The sequence below is a fragment of the Rhinatrema bivittatum genome, chromosome 7 (assembly GCF_901001135.1).
Source record: "Rhinatrema bivittatum chromosome 7, aRhiBiv1.1, whole genome shotgun sequence".
Lineage (NCBI taxonomy): Eukaryota > Metazoa > Chordata > Amphibia > Gymnophiona > Rhinatrematidae > Rhinatrema > Rhinatrema bivittatum.
In genome coordinates, this window is record NC_042621.1 from 101,386,379 (window position 1) to 101,405,422 (window position 19,044).

The 19,044-nt window shown below is 42.1% G+C and overlaps 1 protein-coding gene across 1 annotated transcript in view; it reads right to left on the reverse strand.

The window, feature by feature from the left end:
• The window catches only part of CENPT (centromere protein T), a 170,123-nt gene that overhangs the window by 39,197 nt on the left and 111,882 nt on the right, over positions 1–19,044 (reverse strand). Inside the window, exons 11-12 of the mRNA XM_029608822.1 lie at positions 10,895–11,101; positions 3,187–3,282 (exon numbers count right to left, since the gene is read on the reverse strand). Of these exons, the coding sequence (XP_029464682.1) occupies positions 3,254–3,282; positions 10,895–11,101 (236 nt within the window). The 3' untranslated portion in view covers positions 3,187–3,253. The remainder of the gene's footprint in view (positions 1–3,186; positions 3,283–10,894; positions 11,102–19,044) is intronic.

Here is a 19,044-nt window from a genome sequence, read left to right on the forward strand (position 1 = left end):
CGACAGCCCAGAAGAAAGGGGCTTTTACCAAGATCTGGGGCCCTTTTGTTCAACACCTTCCTAGTGAATGGCATGACAAATTTCAAGAACTCTCGAATTAACTGGATATCTACCTTCTGACTCTTATATCCATTATAGTTACCTCACATAATATGAAGTGGCTTCTTCTTCTATAACATCACAGTTTGCTGGAACAAGGGGATGGGTACCAGGAATGGGGAGGGAAAAGGGGGGAAAGGTTCAATGATATGAAGGGTTATATGTTACCAAGGTGTGACTACTGTTTCATTGTTCCTTTGTTATGTAGACATATTCCATATTTGAGCACTGGCATGGTCACAAATCCACTGGAGGTTAAAGAAACTGAAGAAATCCAAAGACATCTGTTCTTGGGTCTTGCTCCTTACTGACATCAGTGGACATCATCTTAACTAGCTTATCCAAAAAGTCTGAGTAGCAGAGATCCCCTGAGAAGAGGTATGAGGAGGCAAGCCTGGTAGGGAATCTGATGTAATCCCTATGGAATTTTCCTCCTCCTGACCACAGGGGTTTGTTGAGTCATGATCCTAACAAAGAGGACTACAGAGAAGACCTCTGATGATTCAAAGGGGAAACATCTAACAGAATGAATTGATCCTGTTTCTTTCCCGATTAATGAAGAATCTCTTCTGGAGGAGGTGAATCTACTGCTTTGGGTGGGGGACTTGTTCCCAATGTCGGAAGCTCCCGAGGAGAAGCACGCACCTCCAGAAGCCTTTGGGTAGCATCACTATGTAGAAAATATTCCTCCATCTTGTACAGGAGTGATCCCAAATGCTCTTTCCAGTCTTCAGAACTTAAGGAGACAAAGAAATTCTACACCATCTTTAACTGAGTTGAGGGATCCTATGCGTTGGTGTTGAAGGAGAGACACCCTCTTTAGAAACTCAGATCAGCTCCTCCCCTTAATGAGAGCTGCTGGTAGCACTGAGGAGGAACTTGGCACCATAGCAGCTACATCTGTTGTAGAAGTATCCTGCTCAGAGATGCTTCACATGGTTACACAGACACCTAATGGCAGTGTGTTGCATAGCCTTTGCCAATGAAACCTCCTCTTGTGCCAAAGCTCTGCTCTCCCTAGCATTGGGACATTTAAGTTTATGCATCAAAGTGCTCCGCTCCATAAAAATCAAAGGCACCTTGACTTACTATACTGAGAGGGGTGACTGTGCCCTAGAATGCAGACTCCATTCTGATGGTACAAGTGTTGCCCGGTTGATGCTGGGTAAAACAGAATGCTTGCTGTCATGGGAGTTTTTCATGCTATGAAGGATGACGGCATCTGTACTACTGAAACTCTCTCGCACCTTGGCACTGATGAAAGTCCCACACTAGCAGTCCTTGTGTCAATGGTGCTGATTTTCTCTTTGGTGCCAAGGCAGACAGCTCCAGAGGGATCCCTTGTGTTGCGTAGGTACTATTCTTGACACCTCCACTAGCACTACAGGCTTCTGTGCCTCACTCAACTGCTGACCTGTATTAGATTGAGAATCAGTGCCACAATGGGATTGGTGGGGCCTTGCCATGTTTGTGGGAATGAGAAGATTTGGCGGGGGGGAGGGGGGGGGAGGGGGGGAGGGGGGGGGAGAGAAGGATCCCTCCATGACTTCTTGCATCAAGAGTTTGACATCATCTTGCTCCTGGACAAGGAACAGCTCTACTGCTCACCGATAAACCAAAGCTCCAGTCTCTTAGCAGCGAGTGACTTCTTCAGGGCCTCCATTTTCTAGGTGCAATGTTGCTGCACCTTCGAAACATCCAACCACAGCTGTAGCAGTTGGAAGAGTCATGATCTAAGCTCAAGCAGAATAACAGAACGCATACATGTGATGGCCATACAGCGCCCACAAATGCAGGGCTTAAAACAGCTCTTTCTAACCTTGGGCTTTTTCACACTTTTTTCTTTGTAGAACTGAAAGGTTAGGTTGAGTGCTACACCAAGGCAGCAGCAAAAACAGATCAATGCAATGAGGTAGATAAGACCAAAAAATGAGGTCAAAATCAAAAAATCAATAAAAAGTCTATGCAATATCTCAGACAAAGAAATACTGAGGGGCTCACAATTTATCATGTGTGCAGAAACGTTCATGTGTTCACAAGTAAAGGTTTTACTGAGCTCTGAGAGCTGGGTCTGTCAGTGCTGTCAGTTGAGATCACCCACACATTATGGCTAATTCATGCCTGCATGTTGATGGAAAATGTCTCTTTACACTTAACCTAATAAAAAGGTATCAAACTATTTGGGTCTCTTCTTGTTAATTTTATTTTTGGAGGCTAACTGTACTACTTTCAGGCTACTACAACATGCTCCTCACTACAAATCTGTTCAAAATTCATTTGTTTAACTTATCTTTCATTAATTTCGGTATACCCAAATAACCTCTCTTCTCAAGTTACGATAGTCTCCCTATCCACTTCCACATACAGTTCAAGCTTTACAAGTGCATTCATTCTGAAGCTCCTCAACTACCTCACCTCTTATCTCTCCTTATGCCCCCTTCTCGTGAATCTCACACATCAGGCAAGTCACTATTGTGTGTCCTTAACTCACCGCCAGATCCCAATTCAATGCGTTTCATCTTGCTATGCCATATGCTTGTAAGACTTCCTGAATTGGTGTGTCATGCTCCCTCTCTCACCAAAGTCAAATAGAGTGTGAAGCCCCACCCTCCTTGAGGATGCTTTTAAATCTATTTCTTCTGATCACAGTCTCTCTAATTTTAACCATTTTCTTTACAAAACTCCCAAAGACTCTTTTTGTCCAGTATGTTTGTTGACTATTTTAAGCTCTATGGAGAAGGCATCCTCCCTCTGTGAATTTGTACAGTGCTGTGTATGTCTAGTAACACTACAGAAATTAGTAGTAGTTTTCTACTTCACATTTTGCCTGAGTGTAATATGGGTTAGCTTCAGTTCAATTGTATCATGGGATTATCTTCTGTAGTAATAATACTCCGTGTCTGGCAACAAAAAACAAATGTTCTGTCATTCACCTTTCTTACCCTTAATCGCATGCAAGCATAATTTCTAACACAGCTATTTCTACTGTGTCTGAGGCACAATTTCAACCATTTTCACTTACCAAATATATTTAATTATCCCTGGCCTATAAAAGCTAGGATTTCACTCATCCTGCTTAGTGCTTACTTTGGGGTAGCAGTTTTCAGGTAGTGTGGTGTTGACAATGAAGGAGAGAAACTGATGTCCTTGATGCCTAAGAACGCATTTTATCCATGGACGGTTCTAGGAAGATAAAAAGAAAAAGAAATAAGAACATAAGAAATTGCCATGCTGGGACAGACAAAGGGTCCATCAAGCCCAGCATCCTGTTTCCAGCAGAGGCCAAACCAGGCCACAAGAACCTGGCAATTACCCAAACACCAAGATCATCCCAAGCTACTGATGCAATTAATAGCAGTGGCTATTCCCAAAGTGAACTTGATTAATAGCAGTTAATGGACTTCTCCTCCAAGAACTTATCCAAACCTTTTTTTGAACCCAGCTATACTAACTGCACTAACCACATCCTCTGGCAACAAATTTCAGAGCTTAATTAGAATTTTCTCCGATTAGTCTTAAATGTGCTACTTGTTAACTTCATGGAATGCCCCCTAGTCGTCCTATTATCCGAAAGTGTAAATAACCAATTCACATCTACTCGTTCAAGACCTCTCATGATCTTAAAGACCTCTATCATATGCCCCCTCAACCCTAACCTCTTCAGCCTTTCCTCAAAGGGGAGCTGTTCCATCCCCTTTATCATTTTGGTTGCCCTTCTCTGTACTTCTCCATCGCAACTATATCTTTTTTGAAATGTGGCAACCAAAGTGTACACAGTATTCAAGGTGCTGTCTCACCATGGAGCGATACAGAAGCATTATGACATTTTCCATTTTATTAACCATTCCCTTCCTAATTGCTTTTTTGACTGCTGCAGCACACTGAGCCAATGATTCTAAAGTATTATCCACTATGATGCCTAGATCTTTTTCCTGGGTGGTGGCTCCTAATATGGAACCTAACATTGTGTGACTACAGCAAGGGTTATTTTTCCCTATATGCAACACCTTGCACTTGTCCACATTAATAATCAGATTCCACTCAAATACCAGGAGTTCCACTGAGGAAGTGATAGATGCACTGAAAAACATGCCTGGAAGCTCTGTATCTACAAGGGCTGTAATAAAGCAAAATTGCTTACCTTGTAATAGGTGTAATCCCAGGACAGCAAGATGTAGTCCTCACATATGGGGGTGACGTCACTGATGGAGCCCTATCAAGGAAAACTTTCTATCAAAGTTTCTAGAAATGTTTGACTGGCACACCGAGCCCACTGAGCATGGCCAGCATGCCATGATTCCTCGAACCACAGGGGTCTCCCTTCAGTCTCGTATGTAGCAATGAGCGTTAGCAAAAATAAAATAATAAAACGTATCGGACCCAACTCTGCGGGCTGGTGGGTGGGTTTCGTGAGGACTACATCCTGCTGTCCTGGGATAGCACCTATTACCAAGGTAAGCAATTTTGCTTTATCCCAGAACAAGCAGGATGCTAGTCCTCACATATGGGTGATTAGCAAACCATAGGCTGTGTCAATTTATAGTGGACCAACACTGAAGTATTGTTGGGAAAATTTGAGGCAGCCTAAATCACAGTAGGTTGAATGTAGAAGGAGTTGGGACTAGGTTGGAAACAAGTTCTTTAAGACAGATTGTCCGTAGGCTGAATCCTGTTGCCCTTGTTTGTCCAAACAGTAATGTGCTGCAAAAGTGTGACGCGAACTCCATGTTGCAGCTTTACATATGTCAAGAATTGGCACTGAACGATAGTGTGCTACTGAGGTTGACATTGCTCTTATTGAATGCACCTTTATTCGTCCTTGGAGAGGAAGGCCTGCTTTGTAATAGCAGCACTATATACAATTTGCTAGCCAGTTGGATAGAGTTTGTTTGCCCACTGGATTACCCGGTTTGTTTGGATCAAAAGAAACAAAGTTGAGTGGATTTCCTGTGGACTGCAGTGCGGTCTAAGTAGTATGCTAGCGCACATTTACAGTCCAAGGTATGTAAAGCCCTCTCACCTTGGTGAGAATGAGGTCTTGGGAAGAATATGGGCAAAACTATGGATTGGTTCAAATGGAATTCTGTAACTACCTTGGGAAGGAACTTTGGATGTGTACGGAGTACCACTCGGTCATACAGGAATTTCGTATAGGGTGAGTATGTGACAAGTGCTTGTAACTCACTAACCCTTTTAGCAGATGTAATGGCTATTAGGAAGATAGTCTTCCATGTGAGAAATTTAATATCGCAGGAATTCATGGGTTCAAAAGGAGAACGCATGAGCCTTGTTAGCACTAAATTGAGGTCCCATTTTGCAACTGGTGGCCAAATTGGTGGTTTAAGGTGAATTAAACCTTTCATAAATCTACTGACAAGGGGTTGCACGGATATTGGTGCATCTCCCATTGTATTATGGTAAGCGGAGATTGCACTTAAGTGTACTCTGACAGATGAGGTCTGGAGACCAGAATCTGAAAAGTGCCATAGATAATCTAGTAAAGATGATGTGGGACAGGAAAAAGGGTTAATGTCTTTTTTCGTACACCAGAAAGTAAATCTTTTCCACTTCGAAGAATAGTTCTTTCGTGTGGAAGGTTTACGTGAAGCTATAAGCACTTGAGAGACATTAGTGGAAAGATTGAGTGGTTGTAAAATCAAGCTTTCAACATCCAGGCTGTCAGAGATAGGGATTGAAGGTTGGGATGGTGCAACCTGCCCCTGTTCTGAGTTATGAGAGTGGGAGCTATGCCCAGGCGAATTGGCTCTGCAATTGATAGGTCGAGAAGTATGGGGAACCACATTTGTCAAGGCCAATACGGGGCTATGAGTATCATTGACCCCTTGTCCTGTTGTAGCTTCACTAGCGTTTTGGCTATTAGCGGTATTGGGGGATACGCATATAGAAGACCTGAGTTCCAAGGGCGAGCAAAGGTGTCCCTGGCTGGCTGGTGTTTCTGTTTGTGCAGAGAGCAGGACCTGTCCACTTTGTGATTCAGATCTGATGCAAAGAGATCTATTGTTGGTTGTCTTCAACGTTGGAATATCCTGGTCGCTACTAAGGGATCCAGGGACCATTCGTGAGGTTGGAACTGACGACTGAGGCGATCTGCAACTACGTTGTAAATGCCCGCTAGATAAGTTGCTTGGAGAAACATGGAATGTGTCAGGGCCCAGTCCCAAATCTGTGTGGCTTCTTGACAAAGGAGATACGAGCCCGTAGCCCCCTGTTTGTTCAGGTACCTCATGGCGACTGTGTTGTCCGTTTGAATCAGAATAGTCTTGTGTGAAAGGCATTCCTTGAATGCATGTAGAGCATAACAAAAGTTCCAGGAAATTGATTTGAAATGTTGCTTCCAGTGTTGTCCAAGTACACTGGGTTTGAAGATTGTCTATGTGAGCTCCCCAACCTAAGGTGGATGCATCTGTAGTTAGAGTTATCTGTGAAACTGGTTGTTGGAAAGGTAGGCCTCTGCACAAGTTGTCCTTGTTTACCCACCAAAGGAAAGATGAATGTAACTGGTGGGTTATTTGAATTGGAGACGACAGTGATTGAATTGCTTGTATCCATTGTGACCTTAATGTCATTGGGATATTCTCATGGCTAATCTGCCATAGGGGTGACATGAATTGTGGAGGCCATGTGACCTAGTAGAGTTAGAAATTGATGAGCTGTCGCTTGATTCTGCGAGCGTAGCAGGTTTGCTAAGAAGAAGAGTGTTTCCGCCCGATCTTCGGGTAGGAAGGCTCTTGATAGTATGGTGTTCAAATCTGCTCTGATGAACTGTAGTAGGTGAGACGGGATGAGATGGGACTTTTGATAATTGATGAGAAAACCCATCGAGTGGAGTAGATTGATTGTTCGTCTGAGAGAAGCCAGAGCTCCTTGTTGAGACTGACTTCTGATGAGCCAGTCATCTAGGTACATGTACACTTTCCTTGTGTAAGTGTGCTGCTATTACTGCTAGGCATTTTGTGAATATTCTGGGTGCTGAGGAGAGTCCAAATGGCAGAACCCTGTACTGCAAATGCCGTTGACCCACCAGGAAACGCAGATACTTGCGATGAGGAGGGAATATTGGAATGTGAGTGTAAGCGTCTTGCAGATCCAGAGAACAGAGCCAGTCTCTTGTCTGAAGAAGGGGAAGCATGGTACCTAAAGAGCCCATCCTGAATTTCTCTTTCCGTAGAAATTTGTTGAGATTTCTGAGGTCTAGGATGGGGCGTAGGCCTCCTGTTTTCTGTGGAATGAGGCAATAACGGGAGTAGAATCTCTGCCCTGCTGAGGCCGGGGTACCGGTTCTACAGCTCTGGCTCTCAGAAAGGTGGATAATTCTGCTTGCAGAAGAGTGATGTGGTTTTTGTTTATCCAAAGAGACTTTGGAGGAGAGTCTTTTGGAATTAACAGGAAATTGAGTTGATAACCTTGTGATATTATGGAGAGTACCCATTGGTCTGTTATCTGTAACCAATGATTGTAATAAAAGGAGACTCGACCTCCTACTGGTACGTTTGGGTTGAGATTGTGAAGATGGCTTCTGTTCTCTGGCGTTATCTCAAAAACCTGCAGCTGGTCCTGTTTGCGCTGGTGTTTGAGGCCTAGCCGTTCTAGGCTGCCTGGGCTGAGATCTTTGCTGTGGTCGGGAAGATCTACCCCTAGGTGCCAGTGGTCAATATCTTCTCAGCCTGTAGTACAGCTTTCTGGTATCCTTTTCTTGGTTGAAGGCAGGATGCTGAAGAGGAAGAGTCCTGTGGGACAGAAGATAACTGACGCAGTGTTTCTGTATGCTCTTTAAGTTGGGCCACTGCGTCCTGAACCTTCGACCCAAATAGGTTGTTGCCTATGCATTTATCCTGTAACTCAGGCCTGAGGTCAGAGGCTTTTAACCAGGCCCAACGGCATGCACTGGATCCCCGAAGCTGCAACCCTTGAAGAAGTTTCGAAGCTGTCATATGCAGCATGGACCTCATGTTTTTCAGCTTCTAGTCCTTTATGGACAATTGCGTGAGTTGCATCTTGGTATTGCTGAGGTAGGGAATCAGTGAGCTCCTGCATGTTTCCAGAGATTTCTCTGGTATTGCATCATATAGGGTTGGTAAGACTCTATCCTGGAGTTAAGCATTGCTCCTTGGAATACTTTCCTTCCTAGAGAGTCTAGGAATCGATGATCCTTCCCTGGTGGTGTAGATGAATGAGGTCGTACTCTTTTAGATTTTTTCTGAGCCAACTCGACCACTACTGACTGGTGTGGTAGTTGTGCTTTTTGATAACCAGAGACATGCTGTACGAGATATGTGGTGTCCATTCTCCTATTGACTGGCGGAACAGAACATGGAAGTTCCCAGAATCTATGTTGTAACTCTAGTAGGACCTCGTGGATAGGAATGGCTAGGACTTCCTTGGGTGGATCCACAAATTGGAGAACCTCTAATGTTTGTTGTCTTGTATCCTCCTCAGACACTAATTTAAAAGGGATTGATTCTGCCATACCTTTTATGAAGGTGGTGAAGGATAAGTCTTCTGGTGGGGACTTTTTTCTTCCTTCAGGAGGAGATGGTTCAGACTTGAAACTTTCCAATGAGGAATCTGTGTTTCTATCCTCCCAGGAGTCATATGGTGCATGTTTGGAAGGAGAATTAGGAGAAGACCTCGGTGGTACTGATGGAACCACTGGTCTGAAAAGTCCTGAAGGTCCTGGTTGAGGTTCATCAAGTGGGAACTGACCAAAAGTATCTCCTATACCTGCTGGCTTAGTAGGAATAGGTTGTGATGGCATAGCACCAATGAGGGCATCGAGTTTTTCCATGAGCGGTTGAAAAATCGAAGCATCTGGTTGCATTGGAGTCCCCGGTATGGGTACTGGCATCGGTGCTTGTCCTGTCTTCGGGGATGGCCCCGGCATAGACAATGGTGTTGGCTTCAGCAAGGGTATCGGCATCGAAGGAATCATCTGTGTCGATGGTCAGTATTCCAGGATGCGCTTCTCACAACGCCTGGCGGATGAATCTGCTCAGTTCCTCTGTAATAGCTGATGCAGGCAGAGCAGCTGTATGTAGTGGCAGTGAAGGCATCATTGGCGCTACTACAGGGCCCTGTGGCAGCTCAATGTTTAGCACCTCTAGGGGTGGGGAATGCCTTGGTGTAGAAGGCCTCGGTGTCTCTTGTAGACGAGTTCTCTTGGTTCCAGGCTGCTCCGATGATAACAGGGCCTCCGAAATCGAAGAACGTCGATGTCTTATACGATGTTCCGTGGCTTTTTCAAGCCCAGACGTTGACTTTGTCGATGCCGCAGATGGGGTTGGTGACCACCGGTCTCCCGAGGCCTCCAGTCGACGCTTTTTAATAACCAGCTTTTTCGACCCTCTGGCCGGAGACGAATGGGTGGACGTTGACGTAGAAGGTAACAGCTGGATGTGGAAAAGGTGTTCCATCTTTTCCTGATGCGCTTTTCGACCTTTAGCACATTTTGGGCACAACGAAACGCCATGGGATTGATCCAAACAAAGCACACACTCAAGGTGTGGATCAGTAATCGACATCGTTCAATTACATTTGGGACATTTTTTAAAACCCGTGGCCATGATAACCAAGACAGCAGTCGATGGTTATCTGACTAAAAGTTTTGTGAACTCAAATAGAGTCGGAAACAAAAATTCTACTCCCCAGCCGGTGGTTGAAGAGAGACCCCAATGTGGGGATGAGAAAAAGAGTGATATTTTAATCTGTTTTTTAGACAGAGTTGTGTGAAAAAATTCACACAGCGCTCCTGCTCCTCGATGCTAACTGCAGCGCAGAAAAACAAAAACTGAAGGGAGACCCCTATGGCTCGAGGAATCGTGGCATGCTGGGCATGCTCAGTGGGCTCAGTGTGCCTGTCAAAAGTTTCTAGAAACTTTGACAGAAGGTTTTCCGTGATAGGGCTCAGTCAGTGACGTCAGCCCCATATGTGAGGACTAGCATCCTGCTTGTCCTAGGATAAATACTGAAGTCCCATGGCAAAATATCTCAAGACTGACGTATAAGAATAGGCGGCCAGTAACGATTATGAAAAAAATTACTATGAATGTAGTCAGCTAGTGTTTTATGTTTTAAATGTGTACTGTTTATGTTTTAAATATGTTTTATGAATGTTTAACTGTAAACCCCTTAGTAATTTTGATTTGTGGTATATAAGTTTTTATATAAATAAGAGCAGTCCATTAACTGCTATTGATCAAGTTTACTTAGGAAATAGCCACTGCTATTGATTGCATCAGTAGCATGGGATCTTCTTGGTGTTTGGGTAATTGCCAGGTTCTTGTGGCCTGGTTTGGCCTCTGTTGGAAACAGGATGCTGGGCTTGATGGACCCTTGGTCTGACCCAGCATGGCAATTTCTTATGTTCTTAAGAGCATATGATCTTCGAGTGAGTCTTTTTTTTTTTTTTTTTTTTTTTTTGAGAATGTAACCATTCTGTGCAGAAAGCACAGAGATGGAAGTTCAGGTTTCTGCTAGCTCCCTTTTCTCCCTGACCAGATGATATTTTCAACATAGACAACACTTCCTGTAATAAATATTAATATTCTCCTGAATAATACGATAAGTAAACAGTCAATCAAAAGTTATAAACTAGTACTCGGGGAGGTGGAAGAAAGAGGAGATACTGAACATCTTTTCTGTCTTATACAAGCTCTATCAAGATATTTGTATCTAATGAAATCAGTTCTAGTTTGACAGTTAATGATCTTTTACCCAGAAATTCAAGAGCTTTCAAAAATGTACTTGAAAATGAAGAAAATAAAATGATTCTAGCTACCTTCACACTCTGCTTCTTCATCCTCTTCCTCATCATAACTCATATCGTCATTTTGGTCACTTCCAGCTCCATCCTTCCCAGTTGAACGCGTACAAGGTGAAACAGGATTCATGAATGTCTTCAAAGAATATGGTGTGGAATTGTGTCCTGAATGTTTGCTCGTATTTAAGGGTTCTGTTTTCATAGATATTACAGAAATCTGGGAAGCTAGATACCCAAAGAAAGGAAAGTTAGAAGGAAGATGCAATTAGTCCACATCTCCAACTTTCTGTTCAAAACATATACATCCATCCTTGTAGTTACTTTCTTTCAAGGGAAAGATCCTATGTACAGCTCTGTCCTTAATGCTGAGAGACTCTCTCAGGTACTCCTACTCCCTTAGTGCTAAAATACTTTGTTTTGTTTTTTTTAATTAAAAGTTTTATGCCATTCCAAATCAACAATGGAAAAATAAACAAGCCATAATAACTGAACATACAACATAGCATACACCAATGACTCCAGTTAAATATTCTACAATTTTCAATTGTTTAACCCCTCCTTCCCCCAGCTCCCCATCTTCTTCTAACAAAATGCAAAGAGATCCTACCTAAAAATTAGCTTGTTCTAATTATTTTTAAAAAACTCAAATGAGGCTCATACTGCTGCACTCAATAACTTACTGCTGCACTCAACAAAGAATTACATAATCTTGACCTATCTGACATCAATTCAGCAATCACATCATGGCACTCTATCGCTGGAGATATTGCCAACGACCTTTGCCCCATACGCATTAAAAAAATTGGCCTTTCCAAATCCTCACTTAAACTATGGTACACCCCTGAACTTACAGCTCTGAAACGTACCCTCAGGAAATTAGAAAAAGATTGGCGTAACAAACCCTCTCTCACACGAAGAAATACCTACAGAGCAACCCTACGCATCTATCTGGAGCAAACCCTCAACGCAAAAAAAATTACCATGCAAAAAAAAATACATGACCTGCAATTTAATGCAAATGCTCTCTTCACATATGTAACACAATTGACTAAAACCAATACCACTCCCTCCTATAGCAAAGATGCCCAAACCAAAAGTGAGAACTTAGCCAAATATTTTCACGAGAAAATAGTGAAAATTATGACTCTGTTCCCTGGCAATAATCTCCTGACTGGAACCATTCCACAAGATCCATCTTCTATATTTAATGCCTTTGAACCCACCACATCCCTAGAGATTCAAAATACCATTAAAAAAATGAAACCTGCCACACATCCAAGTGACACTATATCCACCAAACATCTTCTTGATTTCCCTGAAATCTTAGCACCCCCAATTGCTAAAATTATCAATTGCTCACTAGCTTCTGGAGAAATCCCTAATATGCTTAAACAAGCTATCATCAGACCCATCCTATAAAAACCCAAAGCCGATTCCTCTGACCTAACCAATTACCGACCCATTTCCAACCTTCCTCTCAAGGCAAAAATCCTTGAAAAAGTTGTAAACATGCAACTTACGGAACACCTAGAAAAATTTGAAATTCTTTCACCATCGCAGTTTGGTTTTTGTAAATTTATGAGCACTGAAACGCTACTCATCTCTCTAGTCAATGCCATACTCACTGGGTTTGACAAGGGACAATCTTTCCTACTAGCCATGCTTGACATTTCTGCAGCCTTTGATACCATCAATCACAACATTCTCATTACACGGCTCAAGGAAATAGGTATAGCTAACACCCCACTGCAATGGTTTGAATCTTTCCTGCAAGGACAGCAATATAAAGTCAGGTTTGAAAACCATGAATCACAACCATACAATATTAATCACGGGGTGCCACAAGGATCTGCCCTCTCCTCCATTCTCTTTAATATTTATATCCTCCCCCTTTGTCACCTACTTACAGAACTTGGCCTCATGTACTTCATTTATTTATTTAGAACCTTTTATATACCGGTATTAGTGGGGACATCATACCGGTTTACATTTGAACAGAAGGATTTAAAATTACATGATAACAGGGAGAGTGAACTGGGAAGGGGATAACAAGGAGCAGCATGGAAGGAAAGATTAACGTAACAGTAACAAGCATAAGTTAACAGTATAATTAATTAATTCCTTAATATAAGGAGTTGCGTGCACCAAGAGGCGGTGCAGGGATGGAGTGGGAAGGGAATCTATAGGGGCGGTGGGGTGGAAAGGGAATGGATGGGGTGGATGGGGTGGAAAGGGTGGAGTGGGTGGAAAGGGAATCTATTCTGGATAGGCCTGTTTGAATAGTAGCGTTTTTAGTTTCTTTTTAAATTTGAATAAACATGGTTCGAGGTGCAGGTGTACAGGGAGGGAGTTCCAGAGAGAAGGGCCTGCAATAGAGAGAGCACGATCGCGAGTGGAGGAGAGGTGGGCTATTTTCAAAGAGGGAACATGTAGGGTGCCCATGTTGATGGATCTGGTGGGACGGGTGGACTGTGGGGTGTTGAAGGGGATGTCGAGCCAATTGGAGTTGTGGGCGTGGATAGATTTGTGAATTATGGTCAAGGTTTTGTAGTGAATGCGAGAGGTAATGGGGAGCCAGTGTAGGTCTTTGAGGATGGGGGTAATGTTTTTGGTGTTTGCGTGTGTTGGTGATAAGTCTTGCTGATGCGTTTTGCAACATTTGTAGCGGTTTTATGGTAGAAAAGGGGAGTCCTAGGAGGAGTGCGTTGCAGTAATCCAATTTGGAGGTTATGGTGGCTTGTATTACTGTGCGGAAATCTTGGGTGTACAGAAGGGGTCTGAGTTTTTTTTAAGTACGTTGAGCTTGAAAAATCCTGTTTTGAGAATGGAGTTGATGTACGGTTTCATATTTAGTTGATGGTCAAGGAAGACACAGAGGTCCCTAACAAATGGTTGTGCTGTGAGGAGGTTAAGTGTGGGGTTGTTGGGCTGCGGGGGGGTGGGGGAGGATTGCGAGGAGATGAGTAGGAGTTCAGTTTTATTAGTATTAAGGGCAAGGTGTAGGTTAGTGAGCAGTGAGTTAATGGCCGTAAGACAATTTTGCCAGTGTTCTAGGGCATCAGAAATGGAGGTGTGGATGGGGATAATGATCTGAACATCATCAGCGTAGAGGTAGAATTTGAGCTTGAGTTCAGAGAGGAGTTGGCAGAGTGGCGTGAGGTAAATATTAAAAAGGGTGGAGGAGAGCGATGAGCCTTGCGGTACTCCTTGTTGTAGAGAGTGTGAGGTGGAGATGTTGTTTCCTATTTTGACAGAAAACTTTGTTAGAGAGATATGATTTGAACCAGGCGAGGGCTAGTCCAGAAATGCCAATACTTTCTAGACGTGTTAGAAGGTGATGGTGGCTGATGGTGTCAAAGGCGGCTGAGATATCGAGGAGGGCAAGGAGGAAACTGAGGCCTTGGCCTAGGCCTCTGAGGAGATGATCGGAAAGAGATAGGAGTAGAGATTCTGTGTTAAAGTGTTTCCGGAAACCAAATTGGGAGGCATGAAGGATGGCATGATTTTCGAGATGGTCCATAAGTTGCGAGTTGACAACCTTTTCCATCAGCTTGGAGATAAGAGGGAGGTTGGATTATAGAGCGGAAGTTGGAGGGGTCTTTAGGGTCTAGAGAGGGTTTCTTCAGGAGAGGTTTGACTACTGCATGCTTGAGTGAGTCAGGGACCGTCCCATGTGCTAAGGAGCACTTGACATCTGCCAGGGCTCTGGCTATGGTGTTGGGTATGGCTATTAGGGCTTTAGTTGGGATGGTATCATTGGGATGTGAGGCAGGCTTGAGTTTTCGAAGGATATTGACTATCTCTTTAGAGGAGGTGAGGTCGAGAGTAGCCATTAGGGGTTGGGAGGATGGGTGTGTTAGGAGAGGGGCATTTATTGGAGGGGGGAAATCTAGCGAGGATGTTAGAGATTTTGTTTTGGAAGTAGTTTGCCAATTCTTCGCATTTGGCTGCTGCTTCATTGTCTGGAATGGTGGGGGGAGGGGGAGAGGTGGTAAGACTTGTGACGTAAGAGAAGAGCACTTTGGGGTTAAATCTGTGGTCATGGATTCTTGTTGCGTAAAAATCTCGCTTGTGTTTGAGGGTGGAGAGTCTGTAGTTGTGTAGGGCTGTTTTGAAGCTGGAGGCGTGTTGTGGATGACGTACAAATTGTTATCCCCATCACTGACTCCCTTAATGATGCCCTTAAGACATGGGATACTGCCCTCGCCGCCATTAGTAATCTCCTAACTAGCATCAATCTGGCTATTAACCCTGATAAAACAGAACTTATGGTCATTTGCCCACAGAACCACAAAAACACTAATGCTGCCACTCACACATCACTCACATCTCCTGACGTCACTAATAATGTTAAAAAACTTGGAGTCACATTAGACAACCACCTTAATTTTAAAAAACATATCAACAACACCATTAAAGATGGGTTCTTCAAACTACACACCCTAAAAAAACTCAGACCATTACTCTACCAACATGACTTCCGTACTGTACTGCAATCCCTCATTTTTTCGAAAGTAGACTATTGTAATGCCCTTCTCCCTAGGCCTCCCCAAATCTACCATTCTACCATTACAAATGCTTCAGAATGCAGCAGCATGCATACTCACCAACACCAGAAAATCGGAACATATTACTCCCATACTCATAGATCTGCACTGATTCCCCATTGCGCAGAGAATCATGTTCAAAACCTTATCTCTAATACACAATGAAAACATGACATGGTTCAATAATGACCTTTACTTTCACAAACACTCCAGAACCCCAAGAACACAACACACTGCCACCTTACACACCCCTACACATAAAACCACCACTTGAGTCAACTAGGAAGTGTGCGATAACCATAGCCGGGCCGAGCTGTTGGAATAATATGACACCGAAGTTACGTCAAGAAAAATGCCCAATAAAATTTAAACAAAAACTGAAAACATGGCTGTTTCTACAAGCTTATACTTAATCTTTCGTTCTCCTCTTATTCTCACAACCTTGCACTCTAATTTATTGAGGAGTATAACCTGAGTTCTATTTCTCTAATCCTAGTTTGTTTTGACATCCAATCCTATCATTTGTAATTAAAATCTTTACCCTACTCCTTTCTCACCTACCTAATTTTACCTTCTCCCAACTTTATATTAAAACTTCATTCCATTTATTTATAGACCTATAAGTTCAGCAATATATCAATGTACCATTATTTATTTTACGTTTTCTCTTTTGTTATTCCACTGTTCCCCCCCCCGGTTAATAAGTTTATTGTAAAGCACTGTTGCAAATGTTCGTTTTATTTAGCACAGTTGTAATATTTCTGTTAATTGTAAACCAATGTGAGGTTACTAAACAAATGTCGGTATATAAAAACTGCAAATAAATAAATAAATAAATAAATGGAAAGGTTGAGACCTTATTCTATGCAATGCTGTTAAGACTTTCCATATGATGAATTTTCCAAAAAACATTTATTCAATGAAGAAAAAGCTGGAAAAACGCAGTATAGTTTACTAGTTCATTTCAATTAGCACAATAGATACTGGTAAAGAGAGTAAGAACATTTTTGACTCAAAGGTAAAAGTAATTCTGTTTATCTCACAAATAAGGGTTTGGATACTTTTATTATTATTTTTTTAAATAAGATTGAATCACAGGGCATTTCCCATACTCCCACATTTATGCCAACAATTATCCCTGGTTTGAGGATTTATTTAATGTGTGGCTGACGTAAATCACTGATCAATACATCTCAAGGAGAAAGTCTTATTGTAGACAGTCACATCAACAGTGTACATCAATCAATACTAAACTCTTTTGTAGTTTCAAACCAAGGACCCCTTGTGTCTATATATCCTTGAGATATATTGATCAGTGATTTACGCCAGCCACACATTATTTATGTTGCACTTTGATCCATATATGTGTTGCTTACTCCACCACTACCACGTGCTTGAGGATATATTTTACACAATTATTGAGGAATTAAAATACCACCTACAATAAACTTTATACCTGTTTTTCAGTGCAGTGGATGAGATAGGTGACTTCGCTCTACTCTTCCTAATCAAATCTCAAACCTCCTCTGGAATATTAAGATTCTAATCCTTTTCCCTTGACAATTCATGTTTCAGTTTCCCCTCCATAGAACTCATGAGAAGTTTATTTTGGAAATAAGCCCCTTAGAGAACTGTTTTAATTACATACATTTTTAAAGTTACTCATTCCTTTAAGTATATTCAGCCTTTTTGATTTAAGAAATGACAAATCTGCAAAAAGCTATCAATCTGTGGGCGGCAATTAAGTTTGCACACAGTTGTTCAAAGGCATATAACTTCTTCACCTCAGATAATAAGCCTAATCCTGAGCAACTCAATCTCTCCCAACTCTTGAATACCTCAGACATGTCCTGCCAAATAGGTTTCATTATAGCAAATAAGAGTTAAAGGGAACAGGTTCCACTGATCTTTTAACTTCTAAAAGCATCCCATATTTTCACTGCCATACTCGTAAAATGGATTTAACAAGCATTTAGGTTTCCTCCCTGTACAAAACAGATACCCTCCAAAAGTTCTTGCTGAAGTTTTGCCCACTATTTGAGTATAAAGTCCCCACGCCACTCCAATAATGATTTCATTGAGAAGCCACAAAATAGTTTTGAAATTTAGGCAACCCCAAACCACCTTGATACTTGGGTTGGTAGAGTATCAATTTTTCTATCCTACGTAGTCTTTTTTCCTCCACATATAGATGAAAAGCTTTCTTTGAACTTATGTCTATCTGATATTCTTTTCATTCCCAAATATTGTAGACCTTCCTTGGCTCATTTACATGGAAAACATTTTCAAATTAATCGCTAACTTCTGTATTGTAATATTCCGCACCTCAGACTTCACTATATTGACCTTAAAACTAGCCAGTTTGCTGTATCTATGAAGCTCTCAAATCAGAATTGGAAGAGACAAAAGGGAGTTAACCAGTATAAACATAACATCCACAAATATTTTATATTCCTCTTTCCCCACCCTGACACCAGTATTTCTCCACATCCTTTCTGTAAGTGGTTCCATACTCAAAGCTAACAACAAGGGAGACTAGAGGCACTCTGAAAAGAGGAAAAGTCTCAGTGCAACTCCCATTTACTTTTACGCATGCTTCTGGGGCCTGACAAAGCAATCTAATCAATCTAAGAAAATTATCTCCCACCTCTATCTTCTCTAAGACCTCAAACTCTATTGCAGTCAATCACATGTTTTCTGGGTTTAAATAACAATATGAACATAATAGCAGTGGCTATTCTCTAAGTGAACTTAATAGCAGGTAATGGACTTCTCCTCCAAGAACTTATCCAATCCTTTTTTAAACACAGCTATACTAACTGCACTAACCACATCCTCTGGCAACAAATTCCAGAGTTTAATTGTGCGCTGAGTAAAAAAGAACTTTCGCCGATTAGTCTTAAATGTGCCCCATGCTAACTTCATGGAGTGCCCCCTAGTCTTTCTACTATCTGAAAGAGTAAATAACCGATTCACATCTACCCGTTCTAGACCTCTCATGATTTTAAACACCTCTATCATATCCCCCCCTCAGTCGTCTCTTCTCCAAGCTGAAAAGTCCTAACCTCTTTAGTCTTTCCTCATAGGGGAGTTGTTCCATTCCCCTTATCATTTTGGTAGCCCTTCTCTGTACCTTCTCCATGGCAATTATATCTTTTTTGAGATGCGGCGACCAGAATTGTACACAGTATTCAAGGTGCGGTCTCACCATGGAGCGATACAAAGGCATTATGACATTTTCTGTTTTATTCACCATTCCCTTTCTAATAGTTCCCAACATTCTGTTTGCTTTTTTGAATGCCGCAGCACACTGTACCGACGATTTCAATGTGTTATCCACTATGACACCTAGATCTCTTTCTTGGGTTGTAGCACATAATATGGAACCCAACATTGTGTAATTATAGCATGGGTTATTTTTCCCTATATGCATCACCTTGCACTTATCCACATTAAATTTCATCTGCCATTTGGATGCCCAATTTTCCAGTCTCACAAGGTCTTCCTGCAATTTATCACAATCTGCTTGTGATTTAACTACTCTGAACAATTTTGTGTCATCTGCAAATTTGATTATCTCACTCATCGTATTTCTTTCCAGATCATTTATAAATATATTGA